At 48.0% G+C, this 14,618-nt stretch overlaps 2 protein-coding genes across 3 annotated transcripts in view; both read left to right on the top strand.

Moving 5' to 3' along the window:
• Positions 1-6,016, top strand: part of LOC109324911 (nuclear receptor ROR-beta-like) — a 39,692-nt gene extending 33,676 nt beyond the window's left edge. The window contains exons 7-10 of the mRNA XM_019557034.1: positions 1,248-1,355; positions 2,586-2,696; positions 3,087-3,199; positions 4,400-6,016. Coding sequence (XP_019412579.1) covers positions 1,248-1,355; positions 2,586-2,696; positions 3,087-3,199; positions 4,400-4,561 — 494 coding nt within the window. The 3' untranslated portion in view covers positions 4,562-6,016. The remainder of the gene's footprint in view (positions 1-1,247; positions 1,356-2,585; positions 2,697-3,086; positions 3,200-4,399) is intronic.
• An 8,426-nt stretch (positions 6,017-14,442) lies between these two features.
• The window catches only part of SCAMP4 (secretory carrier membrane protein 4), a 28,636-nt gene continuing 28,460 nt past the window's right edge, over positions 14,443-14,618 (top strand). The window contains exon 1 of one of the 2 annotated variants that reach the window (XM_019557035.1): positions 14,443-14,522. The gene's annotated coding sequence lies outside the window, so the exon portion shown is untranslated. The remainder of the gene's footprint in view (positions 14,523-14,618) is intronic. The other variant, XM_019557036.1, reaches the window with a different exon arrangement.

Below are 14,618 nucleotides of genomic sequence, written 5' to 3' on the forward strand. Positions count from 1 at the left end.
CTACTCCTGGGGAAGAGCGGTCAATTGGAGGGGCTGCCAGGGGCAGGTGGAGTTCTTCTCCAACACCATCTCACAGGAAGAGAAAGAGCCCAGGAGCTCAGGGCAGCTCTGCCACTTCCTCCTCCTTCCCCTCCAGACAGCCCCTCTGCTATTTATTCCTCCCCTGCAACACCGGGAAGATGCGTGGAGGCTGGGGGACAGGACTGATTCAGGGGCTGCAGGGACTGGCAAATGCGGGTTGAGAATTCCTGCAGTAGTGGCCAGAATCCTCTTACTAGCTCTAAGGGCCAACCAGTCATCATAACACACCCCACACCAAGCAGGATAAAACACAGCTGAGGCTCAGGGCCTCTGCACCACATCACCTCTGAGGGGACCCCAGTGAGAAAGTGGAGAAGCCTCTTACCCAGGCACGTGCAGCCAGCCCAGCAAGCTCTCTGCTTGTGTGCAGATGCAGAGGGCACCTGACGTGTGTGCAGCCACTGTCATTCCTCTCCTCTCGGTGTCGCACGCAAAGGCCCTCATCCTGCAGTGAGGTCCATGCTAACAGATCAGACTGCAGGACCAGGGGGGCCAAATCTGTTTCTTCATTGCCCTGTGCCTTGCATGGTTACTTACACCAGGACAAAGCTGCTGTCCACTTTCCCCTGGTACAGGTGACTGCAAGGGCAGGGTGACTGGGGATGGCTGGGCAGCCAAGAAGTAGCCATCTGGCAGTAGCTACATTTGCTGCAGAACTGTTTAGACCTGGGTACCACTGTTACACCCTCCTGCCTGGTCCTGAGAGACTGCAAATACCCTGGCACCTCCTACCTGGCTCATTTTATGGAGCAACCCACCCTGGTGCCTCCTCCAGACTCTTCCATGCTGCAGCCTTTGCTCCTTCCTCCAGTTCTGTGCAGGTTGCTACCTCACAGCCCGAGCTTATTTGTCCTGAGCTGCAGAATCTAACCAGCATCTTCCTTTCTTCCTTCCACTTTTTTTATTTTGTTTTCACCTTCTCCTTTCTTTGTGTTATCTCTCTGCTGCCTGGGGCTGACTGACTGGATCATATTTCCCATTGTTGAAATATCATGGTCACAATTGCAATTCAAATCATAAACACAAATTCTAATTTTTTTAACTTTTTTTTTTCTAACCATTTGGAATTTTGACTCGGATTGGATTTTCTTTTCCTTTTTTTCGGTCCTGGGACAATGAAAACCCTCCCTCCCCCTCCTTGTCTGCTGTCTTTCTGCCTGCATTAGGTTGCCTGGAAGTGCTTCTGATCCGAATGATACGGGCATTCAACCCCTTGAACAACACGGTGCTCTTTGAAGGGAAGCATGGTGGAGTGCAGATGTTCAAATCACTTGGTAAGAGCAGAGTCGATTGCTCCTGGCTTTGCTGGGGTGGAGGGGGCTACATAGAGGTAGCAGGTTTGTAACCCTTGTGTTTTGATGGTAAAACCCTTGGTAACAAGAAACCTTAGTCCCATTCATTGCAGGGCCATAGAGAGATTATTCAGAAGCACCTAAGTGATGCAGTAGCACACTGACATTCACTGAATGTTGCATTTCTATTGCTTCTGTTCCTTAATGTCTTGCATCTTCTGTGGCAGTATCTCAGAGCATTTATGTTCAGGGGAGAACTCTATAGGACTCCTGGCTTATACCTCATTCAAAAGGTGGCACAGCATCCTCATAATGTTCACAGCTGTATCGGAGGGAGCAGTGTCACTTCTTGTGGCACCAGCATTTCTGCTTCCTTGCTGACTCTTCTCTGACTCCTAGCCCTGCTTGGCTAGAGAGACCGACAGGGCCACAGCAAGAAGCAATAAGGCTGCAGACTGCAACCTCCACTGTGGAATAGTGCAGAAAGTCTGCGGCTGCTCAGCCTTGGGCAGCGATCCCATGAGCCAAGAGGAATTGATGAGGTTGGGAGACAAGATGCTACAGATAGCACTCAGCAGGGGCACTCTTACCTGTGGGCCAGTATTGTCCACTGCTGCCTATGGTACTGCCCAGTACTGCCTATGGTACCGTGTGCTCCTTGCATGGAGTGGGGAGGCCTAGATGGGTTTGGAAAAGCCAACTTTGCTTGTCTTTTTGATTCCCTGGAGTGGCAGCACTAGGGGAGGTGCATACTACCAGATCTGGCTGACCTTCTAGTGACTTCCTTGAGCCAACCTAAGTTAAATTAGGCCAGCACTTGGATGGGAGTTTCCAAGAGGCCCTGAGTGCTGTCAAAAGTCTTGCACGGGACAGGGTGCTTCTTGTTCTAATACTACTAACAAGAAGATGGGATAGCACAGGAGCTGAGATTCTCAGCCATATGAAGCATATGCTCCCCCAGTATCTTCTGCTTCCCACCTGTTACCCAGAGACTCTCTGGTTGGGGACCTTCAAGTCCCTCTTATTTCCCTGCCTAGTCTTGGGCAGCCTTCCACATAACTCCTTTCTACCTCTGGCTCCAAAGGAAGGGCCCACATACTTGGCTGCCATCATGGCATGAGATGTACAGGGTGGGGGAAATGAATTGTTTGCAGTGAAAGGGTGCTGCAGTGCAGTGATATGACATTGTCCTTCCCCTTGCCCCCTCATTAGGCTGTGATGACCTCATCAATGCCATCTTTGAGCTTGGAAGGAACCTGTGCCGGCTACAGATGTCAGAGGAAGAGATTGCCCTATTTACTGCTGCTGTCCTGCTCTCACCAGGTAAGGGAGAGAGGGAGGGCCATTAGGGGTTTCCATTTTGGAGCCCCCAGCTCCAGCCAGAAGAGTGCATTTTAGCTGCAATGCTGGGGAGGGTTAAACCTAAAATGGATCAGAGGATGAAACACCCTAGTGAAATCAGAGACCGCTGATCCTTGTCAGGTGGCACAAACTTCTCAGGTGGACATGACCTGGCTCCTGCTGGAGCTCATAGCAGAACTCCCCAAAGGGAGCAGGATTGCAACCTATGAACTTCCAGTGCCTTTCAAATTAGCAGACCCCCTAAGGACAAGACCCTTGCTCAGGGAGCTGCTTGTGCACAGCCTCTGTATTGCAAGGATTCTGATCCCCTCCTGGCGCTGATGGAACTGTTTGTTGCCTGCCTGTTCTCAGATCGCCCATGGCTTACGGAGTCCAAGAAGGTGCAGAAGCTCCAAGACAGGATCTACTTAACTCTGCAGCATGAGATCCGAAAGAAGCACTCCAGCGAGGACAAGCTTTCCAAGGTAATGGGGCTGAGTGCGGACAACCTGAGGTGGCAGGGCCAGTGGAACAGGGCCTCAAATACAGCCAGGAAGATGGGGACTAGAACCGAGGGAAAACTGTCTTGATACCAGGAACCACTGTACTGCGTGTGGTCTCCCAGCATGGGAAAGTAAGAGGAGCTTTTAACGGGGAGATGTTTAAAACTACCCTGGACAAAGGACTAGACCACAGGGGCCATCCTGCCCTAGTTGGGTTCAGTGGGTTTGCTGGGCTTCCAGTAACAGGCCTAGATCTGTTAATGTTAGGCTGACAAGGAGCCATTTTGAATCCTCTAATCTGACACAGGACAAAATAATATTCAGCTCTTAAACTGCTTATCGCTACCACATCCCAAATTACTCTAAAAAGCAGCTCAGGATCATTTATCTCCATTTCACAGGTGGGGAAGCTGAGGCACAAAGGAAGGAAGTGACCCAGCAGGCCAGTGGCATAGCCAGGACTAGAACTCAGGGATTCTTGAGACTCAGGCCAATGACCTATGTATGGTCTAGCCAAGACTGAACCCCTCACAGGACACAGAGTTTGGAGGCAGTGACAAGTGATTTCAGCATGATATGCAGCCCAGGATAAAAGGAAAGCAAAAAGTGCAGTACCCTTCCTACATCCTCATGTGAGCTTCATGGCTTAATTATAATGGAACCCACTCCTAGATGCAATAAAGGAACATCCTTTATCCTGAGTGTTAGGGCCATGCGTGTTTGGAGGCCAAATGCTACGGTTCTAGGCTGTTTCCCCAGGTACACGGAAAGCTATCTGCACACAAATGCTCATCTGTTATACTCCAGTTCCACAATCAGTGGGACCTTCAGGCAGGGGTAACAGTTAGCAGAAGGGAAAGCCTCTGCTAGGGGGAGTCAAGGCTGTTGAAAACTGCTACAGCTGCTTTTTATTTCCTAAACTCTCCATGAAAATAGCAAACTACTGCACTTCACTGGTGCAAAACAAGGCTCAAAGTGCTGCATCCGGCCTCTAAATTACCCAGGTGCAGTACATGAGCTTGGAGATCTGACATTGGTATAAGCCCATCACAAGAGTTACATCACTTACATCAGCGCTAGCTGGGGCGTGGACTACGTTGCTGGAGATTAGGAGTGCCTGGTTCAAAGTGATACCAACAACAAGCCCAAATCTCACTCCCTTCCCTTCTTTTCTTCCTGCAGATGGTTTCCAAGCTGCCCTTGATGAAAACCATTTGTAACCTGCACTTGGACAAGTTGGAATTTTTCCGGCTCCTGCATCCGGAGACTGCTCTGAATTTCCCCCCTCTGTACAAGGAGGTCTTCAACTCGGAGCTCCAATACAGTGACCCACGAGAGAGCTAAGGCCAAACTACCTGCTAGTTCCCAAAGTCTGGAGGCAAACAGAAACTTCCAGGGTTGAGGAGATTTATTTAAATCAAAGAATCAAGCCCAAAAGACCCTTTGGGGCTGGGTTATCTCCCCTCAGCCCCACCTCCTTGCTGTGGATTGCAATAGCTCTTGAATGTAATGCACCTTGAAGGAAAAGCAAACTGACTTTGCCATGCCGGTGAAATGAATGTGAAATCTCCGTTCAGTAGAGGAGACTGTCCTGTAAGTAGTATGGTACCAACACCTCCCCCAGTGCACGGATTTCAGTGGAGCATGCCCACGCACGCACATCCACAAGACACAGCGAAGGGACCTGCCCACCAGCGCTTGTTCGAGGATCAGAATTTGTTCCCACCTTGTTTTATGTTTGTTTTTAAATTAAACGAAACCCAGAGTGATGGAATGAAAAAAGGGGCAATACAGACTTGTTCAGAGAGGAGGCAAGCAAAAGAGTTAGGATCCTTCCAGCTTTCGGACCTTAACTGGACCAGAGCAGAGGTAAAAACTCAGTGTTTTACTCCTACATTACACTGGGGTTAATAACAGCACAAGGTACAGGGCAACAAAGAACCAGGCCCATAGTGACCAGGCTACCTTGCAAAAAATGGGGAGGCAGAAATTGAATATGGCATCCTCGTAAGAAAAAGAAAGCTCTAGGGTAAGAGTCCCAAGGCTTCCAGTGAGGCAGGCTGAATGAGCTCCACAGTCAGGGTTAGACTGCATCTCCACCTCTTTGCAGCTAGGCAGTCAGCTAAGTCTATCACCCCTCTGAAGTCCATGCGATCGACTCAACAAGTGTTTCAGGAATACTACCTGCCTTGCGTGGACATGAAGTATGGTGCACTTTCCCTAAAAGAACAGATTTGCTCTCATACCCATGGCCAAATCTCAGCCTCCAACTAATGTGTAGTGCTGCTGTGCACTGCCCTACACCCCAGAGGCAGCTGCATTTTAGAGGTGCTGTGTGCATAGTATCACTGCTTGGAGGTGGAAACCACTGAAATCAGCATGGTTGCAATCAGTAGTTAGTTTGGACCATGGATGTCATATTTTCATAGAAGCCTCTGCTAAAGCTGTCCCATGAAACCCAGTGTCTCAGATGAACCTTCTTTTCCCAGAGAATTACTTGCGAAGTGAAGAACTCCCTCCCCCCATATACAAAGGGTAGTGAGCCTGTTACAGCCTCAGCCTTCAGGGTCAGGCCACTCTCATGTTCATACAGGTAGAGGTTCCAAATTCGGTCCTCATTCAGGGATGCAGCATTACTGAGTGGGCAATGGGGGCTATAAGGGGGTGCTCTGCTGCAGTGCATCAAAGGCATCCCTGTGAGCCTGATCCTGACTGGTGCTCCACTTCTACTGACAGCCAGCAGCTTGAGGCACACTATAAGAGAGGTGAATTCCCCATGCTCAGTGCAAAGAATGCTGCCTGCCAGCTCTCCAGCAGTGTCAGGAGAAACCAGAAACCATCCTCTTTTGCCTCTTCAGTTCCTGGAGGGTGAAGAGCAACCTTTTTTGGTTGCTTTTTGCTACTTCTTTTATGGTTCACTCTTAGTTTAGCAGAACTCAAGGGAACCTTTATCAACAGCAAAATTACTGTGTATTTACAGAGACAAAGGTAATTATTCCTCCTTCCCCTGCCATCTCCAGTCTCCCCAAAGGCTATTTTGTAGGGGATCTACTACTAATGATGTCTCAGAGAAAAAAGATCAGGATCTATTTCCTTTGAGAACACCAGGGTGGAGGGACACCGTCTCTTCTGCTCTGTGTGACCACCCATCACTTAGTTATGCTGCTGGCAATCTATTTTCTACGCCCTGCCTCCCATTGCCAAAACTTTTAGGGATGGGGTGGAAAGTGTTAGAAAGACAACAGTAACTTCTACCAACTAAGGGCCAATTTCCAGTCTCCTCTCCCCTCCCCCCCCCACCATTTATTCATTCTTTATATAGATAAGGCCCTTTTCTAGTAGCCTAGGCCATCAACAGGGTTTGAACCAAAGTCCTGCAAATCCATAGTGCAGACCTCTTCTACTTTAGCTAAATGAACATCTCCAGGGCAGGTTTTTGTCTTCTGTGTCAGTGTTTCCTTACTTTTGCTGGCCCATGGACAGCCAGTCTCAAGGGAACATCAGGCTTTGCTCTCCCTGTTGACCTTAGCACTAGAATATTAGTCCTGGGGCTGGAAGCAGTGGTAGAGGGCTGAGTGGTCAGCATGCTGCCTGAGCTGCAGGTTGGATACCGCTGCTGTAAGCAAAGCAGCCTGCAGAAGGTGAACACAACTCTCACTTATTCGGTCAGAGCTCTCTGAGGTGGGAATCCTATGACTCTACCTGCGTAAAGGCAGAATATAACCTGAACAAGAACCTGGGGCTTGGATCTTTCCTAAAAGCTACGGTACGCAAGATATTGCCGCAGGCTATTTCTTTTTGTTCCCTGCCTTCCTAACCTTCGCAGGGGAGATCAGAACTCTCTGGCCTAACTTATATTCATGACACTTAAACACCCATTGCCTGAATTTGCTCAAATTGCAGAAGGCTGCTGGCTGACAGCAATGTTGAGTGCCATATACCGAGGTAGGCAACCTTTTCTGGCTGTGGGCCAGAATGACCCACCCCAAGTGGAGGCAGGCAGGAGATGGGCACTAGGGTCTGGTTGCTGCTGCTGCTTTTCCCTGCGACAGCACAGGGATGGCAGCCACAGTCCAAGCCCCATGTCCAGGCCAGATCCAATGGTCTTGAAGGCCGTAGGTTGCCAACCCCCGCCATATACTGTTTCCCAAGGGGGCTGGCAACCTACGGCCTTCAAGACCATTGGATCTGGCCTGGACGTGGGGCAGGGGTGGGGCCTGGAGTCACTTATTTCCTACTCTCTTTGATCCCAGAGCTTTTGAGAAAAGTCAGTATTGCCTTTTTCATACACAGGGTTGTGCCTTTTGTAAAACCATTTCCAACAGCAGTACCATCTCCAGCAGTTTAGTGGCTGCCTTCCCAGATGGAAGACAGGCCTTAGGGAGAAAGCACGTGGGAAAACAAACATGCTTTGTTAAAAGGTCTCTTGGTTGTAATTTCCGCAAGAGGAGAATAATCCTTGTTTTAAAGGTGATCACTGCAGGTGTCTGGAAATGTTTGAGGGGATGGCGAAGGGAGAAAGCACACACCCTTTTCTGTCTTTGGTGTTCTCCAGGAAATGTGCACAAGGTTAACGTCACTGTTTTCATTTCATCAGCAAAAGACCAAGAAAGCACCTTAAATCAGGAAAGACTGAGCCCTCGCCACTGAGTTGTAATTTCCCTGCTGATGACACAGTATATATTAACAGGAGAAATTTTGGATTCTGAGCAATAAGAGGCCACAGGGGAATTTAAGGAAGAGGCTGGAAGTGCTAGACAAAGCCTAGCCTGCCAAACTCCAGCAATCGGCATTCTTACTTCCTTTTTAAAGGAACCAAGTTGTTGTTGAAATTATTTTTTAAAAAATAAATCGGCTTATGAAAATGAATGGAATTTGGGCCCTTTTCACCCATAATGCCACATTCCAACTGTTGGCCAAAGCATTGCATTAAACAGTCTGAAAACTAAGATCTTCCATGCTGCCTAAGACAATTAGATCCCCACTATAAGTAATGGGAGGTACTAATCTAAAACCCCTAGAAACCTTTGCATATCTTGGACAATGCTTGTATTGCATATAGTTTCAAACAAGTTAATGTGGTGTAGATCACTCCCAGTTTAGCACTGGGTGTGTCTAGACATGCATTAACACACTTTAGTTAATGCACATTAAATTTAGTAACACCATTGTGAAGTACTAGGACAATGCGCATTAGCTTGTCTTAATGCACATTAACTAAAGAGCATGGTTTTTAGTGACACTTAATTTGCTTTAGCCTATTTTAATGTGTATTAACTATATAGTACTTTTTTAGTGACACTTTTTTTTTTTTGGTGACACCCACTGTGTTCCATATATAGGCCAGTTTCCATGACCTATTTTGACATATTTCATTAATTGTAAAAAAAAATCATTTAAAAAAAAATTTAAAGGTTTCATTTAGAGAAACTAACCAAAAGGCGAGGGATCACTCTTTCCTGGATGAAGATCTAATTGTTGTTTGTTTTATATGAAAGTTTAGCTAAGTGTATTTCCACCTCTAGAGCCCTCACACTGTGTATAAAAATGGAATATATATATATATATATATTCTCTTGTGAATGTTGGTACAAAAGAGAAAATATATAAAATTGCAGTCAGTTTTATGTTATTTTTTATCTATATGAATGAAAGGAAAAAATGGAAAGCATTTTTTTCATCTCTCACACAAACACACACACAAATACAACTGTAGATACAGACAGGTTTTATGAAAAAGTTTTACTTTTTAGATTTAGGACCACACTTCTGTTCTCATTGAATGTCCTGTCTTGTAAGATTGTAATTTCTATTTTTTTAAAGAAAAACCCTCCCAACTTCCTCTTACAAACCAGTCAGCTAAGAAGGGAGGGTGGGGGAGGGAAGATGTTTATTTAAGGAAAAAAAATCTTTGTCTGAATTTTTCATGACATTAAATAAAAAGTAATTTAATGTATGGAAAAAAAACTTTTTATTGAGGTGTATTCTATAGGTATATAAATGTATATTGCACAAGATTTACAGGAAAAAAATAAAGTCTGTTTTACAAAGTAAAAGAAAATGTGTTGGCAATACTCTGATTGAATTTAACTCCTGTTTCTTGGCAAACATGAACCAAAGTCTCTTCAAGGATTTCAGTGGGTTTGCATCAGGACCCTGGATTTAGGAAAGGTACTTTGGAGTATGCCTTACTTTAGACATGAACTAGACTACTCACATCTCTGAAGTTAGGTAGAGGCTTAGGCACCTTGCTGAACTGGAGCTTGACCTGGGATTTATTTCTCTTGGATATGCACTGAATTTCTCACCTGTGTCAGCACTGCACCAGCCTAGACACCAACTTTCTCCTACAATTAAACATTCTTTTGAGTAAATTCATCCAAAAAATGGAGATGGAAACTGGCTGAAATAACTTGCCCAATTAGACTGAATTTTGGAGGCATCAGAGGGTATTAGATACCCAAAACTCTTTCAGTTTCAACATCTGTTTATGGGCCTCTGAAAGTCTCAGTTGTCGCGAACTCCAGGAGTGCCAAATGCAAGACACTCCTGCCCAACTGAACTTACAGCCTAATTAAGACAAGGCACAACTGCAGCACATAGCAAATAATCAGGAGTGGGAGAGGGAGGATGAGGATAAGGAGAACGTGTATTTGCAACAGCCAAATAAATAGATATCAGAAGTCCCTATTTACCAGCTGCCTACTCATTATCTGTTTGCACTTTCCAACAGGCAATCTCTATACTTTCTCCCTCTCACACAGTTATACGTTTTAAAGAAGAACCCTGCTGTTACTGAAAGTTAGGAGGAGATGAAAACAGTGCAAAAAACCATTATGCAACCAGTCTATCAAAAGCACTTAACCAGCCCCTGTTGCCATAATAATGGAGTTTCTCACTCTATATAGCAGCCATTGCTCATCTCCAGAAAGATGGAAAGACTTGGTTCAATGTCACACAGGAGCTCTGCAGCAGAGTAGAAGCCCCTCCAAGTCAAGGGATAATGGTCCCGCTCACAAGATCATCCCTTATCTCCAGGCAGGGAAAATACGGCCCACGAGCCAGATCCGGCCCTTCAGGCTATTCTACCCGGCCCGCAGTTGCCCCTCAGAAAGCGGGAGCCCCATGTGGAGGCACCGAGTGTGATGGTGCATGACTGGACAACTGGCTAGGGGTCAGGGGCGTTCCTGCCTGCAGGGAGGCTCCCTCCTGTAGCGCTAGCAGCCCCAGAGCCAGCTTGATCTGGTTTGAAGGTGCATGCCAGTGAGCTGGGCTGCCACATACAGCACCCCTGGGAGCCATGTGCCGTTGGGGGGGAGGGTGTCTACCTGCCATGGGCCAGGAGCACCTCAAGGGTCTGCTGCTGCCGTCTTCCCTACCCTACATCTGTCCTGTCTAGTTAGTCTGTAAGCTCTCCATCTCTCTGCTTGTGCCTGGCATGACAGGGTTGACGACCAAATACAGGCCCTAAGGGAGATGGGGTACAATGTGATGGTGCAGGCACTGATTGTTGAAGCGCTTGGAGCATGGGACCCAAGCAATAAAAGTGTCCTGCACACCTGTAGAGTACCCTGCCACTACTCAAAACCGATGAGGAGGCTCATAGCATCCAGTGCTCAAGAGACATCTATGTTGAATGCATCACCAGCCACTGCCAATACAAAAGCAGCTGCCTGAGACTGCCAGCCAGAAGCGAGACCCAGGGAACAGACTAACACCCCACACGCCACTAACTGGAGTTTCTCCTTATGGCCTTCCCCCCGCCCTCCCTGCTTTTTTCCCCCTCCCCTTTCCTACTTTACCTTTTGTCTTTCTAATTTCTACCTATTTACATTCTCACTGACCTCCTGCCAGGCTTTTAGCTTCTCTCATTCCTTGGAGTCTCAGAACAGCAGAGACTCCCCATGCCTGAAGAAGAGCGTTTGCACTGGAAAGCTTGCTGAGAACGTTTTTTCAACCACTCAGCTGGTCTAATAAAAGATATCACATCTACTGAAAAAGCCTTGAATAACTGACAAAGACTGTTAATGCCTTTGACTCTTCCCCACCCCAGCAATTGTACACTGTATGCTAAATTCGTTGTCCCAAAAGGTCTAGGCACCTTACACTCTGTCCTGATGCGGTTACTATGCACAGGGCATTATGTCTCTCCCTATCACACTATGGTAACGGCATTTTTTAACCCTTATACCCTGGGCTAATGTAGGCTGCATGACTAACTGTATGTTCTAGATCGGGACGGGCAATTATTTTGGGCAGAGGGTCACTAACTGAGTTTTGGCAAGCCGTTGAGGGCCATATGACAGGCAGCCCAGGGGCAGATGAATATTAATTTTCTAAATTTTTTAGGGGCCCCGCAGGCCAGATAGAATGGCCTGGCAGGCCACATCTGGCCCTCAGGCCACATTTTGCCCACCCCTGTTCTAGATTGTATCGACATATACTAACTATGTACCATGTAGCTACCAGGTGTGGGGTCCTACATTCTCTTCAGTCTCTACAAAGCCATGTCAATACCAGTAACTATGATTTTTAACATTTGCTAATCCAGTTTCATATCTATAACTTGCCTTAGGAAGGAGATGCAACTTTAGGGCCTTTTTCCAACCCAGGACCCGATTTTCTATCAAATAAAAGAACACAGCAGGCTGGCATGAGCTTCCATTGCTACGGTCACCCAGGCCAGCTGGAATTACAGCGTGCATCACACCACACCTTCCCTTGCAATGCAGACACACTGCCTGTTTTCAAAGGCTTCAATCCAGCTGGTTTCTAGCAGGGCTGAAGCTTCACTAGAGGCGGAGTGACCTCTGCTGGCTTAAAACTGGAATCCTTGCTGTGGGGGCTTTTGCTTCAGACCAGAAGAAGAACGCACTGCATTTAAAAAAGCCTGCCAAAGTTTATCCAAACCAGGCATTTTATCCAATAGAAAATATCATCCACACAAATCCTTGCCTCTCACACACTTCAGCTCACCCATTCTCAGATGGATATGAGATGTAAGGTAACACCTCCCGCCTGGGCCAAGTCCTGTTACTACAGCACAGGAAGGTGCCCATGGAGTTTTAGAAACAAGAGACCCAAAAAGTCCTCCCAAATTCCTACCCAAAAAGTAAGTGAATAAGGGCCAAAGCAACTGGGTGGTCCTGTAGTTAAGGACACAGCCTGGCACTGAGGAGACAGCATTCAATGCTTGTTCTGCTACATTTGGCCTGTTGAACAAGTCACTCCAGCTCTTTCTTGTTAGTTCCCCCCGTTTACCCAAAAGAGAGTAAAATAACATTCCCCGCCTACCACACTGTGAAACTAGATAACAAGCATGACATTCACATACCCTGTGATGACAGCTGTGCAACAACCCAACCAGATAGAAACAGGAGCAAAGTATGAAGTCATGAGGCTATACATGGTACGTGACCTTTCTAATTAACAGTGGCAATAAGGGTTGGGTTCAATATATCTAGGTCTTTCTCAACAAATAAGTAAACCGTTCAAGCCTCAACAGGAACCTGGGAAAAATAAATACACCCGCTACAGGTGCTTGAACACAGAATTCCCCTGCTTTCAACTTACTGCAAGACTGACCCAAAACAAGGAAATCATTCAAGGAAAGAAAATAGAGTCAAACACTTGAAAAAACATAACAGAATCAATATTTAAATAAAGAATACAGAACCCCTATTGCAGTCCCTTTGGCGGTAGTGCATCTAGTTCCTTCCTGAACACCAATGCTAACATCACACTTGTTATTTCCTTGGCCATCCCAAGCCAGCAACCTCACCACTAGGCTAGAGGCTCGCAAGGTGCCCCACTCACCACTTGGAAGGAGTAAACAGCAAGAGCCCACGTGTCTCCACAGGCCTATCTCCCAAGATGCTTGCCTGGTCCTGCCTGGAGGCACCACCTCAGCATGGTGACTCAACTTGCTTTAGGTGCTGACTAGCCAGGGCCTCAGGAGCCCACTCTGCAGCTGTCCTCTGTTGTGTCGTACAGCAAAATTATCTGCAACAGCTCTCAAAAGAAAGGCACTCATCTGCATGGTCCCTAACAGCAGATCCTTTGAGCAAAACATCAGATTGTCTCTCAGAGGTCAATGGAGAGGGAGTACTCAAGAGCACTTATACGTAAAGTTCTTGTTGCTTGGATATGAGCTCTTTGTCACAAGGTAAAACCTCTTTCATCTCCCTGATCTTCTTTGCCTCTTCCCTCCCTGAATCTAAATGCACTGTCTGGTGCCCTGCCACATGTTACTCGAAGAATTGTGGCTATGTCATCTATGTGAAAAGGGAATTTTTTTCCTTTTTCATCAACAGTAACCAAGAGCTTCCGGCCATCAGGACGTCAAGCACATGCAAGCCCTTTTTGCTTTTCCTATCGGTGTTTTTAAATAGTGCTGACACTGAATGGGATTCACTGAGCTGGGCAGAGGGAAGGGTGGTGTACACCCGGGAGCAGCCAAAATGGCATTCACCTCATCACCCCAGGGTGGCTGCTGGGCAGGGGGGCATGTTAAGGGACCAAAAACTCAAGGATGGCCTCCTGCTGCCAAAGGTTTCCCCTCCTAGGCTCAGACAAGAGACTCAGGGCCCTGCAGACACATAACCAAAGGTGCACAGGAGTGAGTGGGGCCCTCAGGCTCAGCCTCTCGGTCCATAAGCAGGATCTCCGCTTTGCTTCACTTCTAGTGCGACCACACCGGTGAGGAAGGGGACGCCTGGCTAGCGAGGCAGAGGCGTGTTTAGCACAAAACAACAACTCCCTTCAGGCAGAAGCAAGCCTGGGGCTGCAGGTGATGAAGCAGGGAGGGCTGGGGGGGGCCCTGCCACGGCCTGGCAATGGTGACTTTAATGCACGGATGGGCAAAAAGCGGCCCACAGGCCGGATGCAGCCCGTCAGGCCTTTTAGAATTTTTTTAATTAAAAAAAAAATTAGAAAATTAACATTTATCTGCTCCTGGCTGCCTGTCATGCGGCCCTTGATGGCTCGCCAAAACTCAGTAAGCCCGAAATAATTGCCCGCCCTCCTCTAATGGCAGAAGCGGCCCTAAAGCCAGGCCAGGCGCTGCCCGTGCACCCCCGTCTCCCTCCCAAATCTGACCCTCGTTCTCCGCCGTAGCCGGGCAGCAGGGTCACATGACCGGCATGGGGCCACTGACGCCCCGCCGCGGGGGCCGCCGGGAGCTGTAGTCCCCCCGCCCCGCGAGCCGCCGCCGAGCCCGCGCCGCAGGACCGCATCTCCCGGCGTGCCCCGCGGTTGTTGCTAAGGGCTCCAGGGAGCTGCGAGCTCGGCGGGTCGTTGCAGGCAGGTGGGAGTCGGGGGCGGCGGCGGTAGCGGTAGCGGCGGCAGGTGGGCGGGGGGGTTTCGCGCTTGTGGCGCAGCGGGGCCGGGGCGCCGGGCCCGG

The sequence above is a fragment of the Crocodylus porosus genome, unplaced genomic scaffold, assembly GCF_001723895.1.
Source record: "Crocodylus porosus isolate Cpor-Errol unplaced genomic scaffold, CroPor_comp1, whole genome shotgun sequence".
NCBI lineage: Eukaryota > Metazoa > Chordata > Crocodylia > Crocodylidae > Crocodylus > Crocodylus porosus.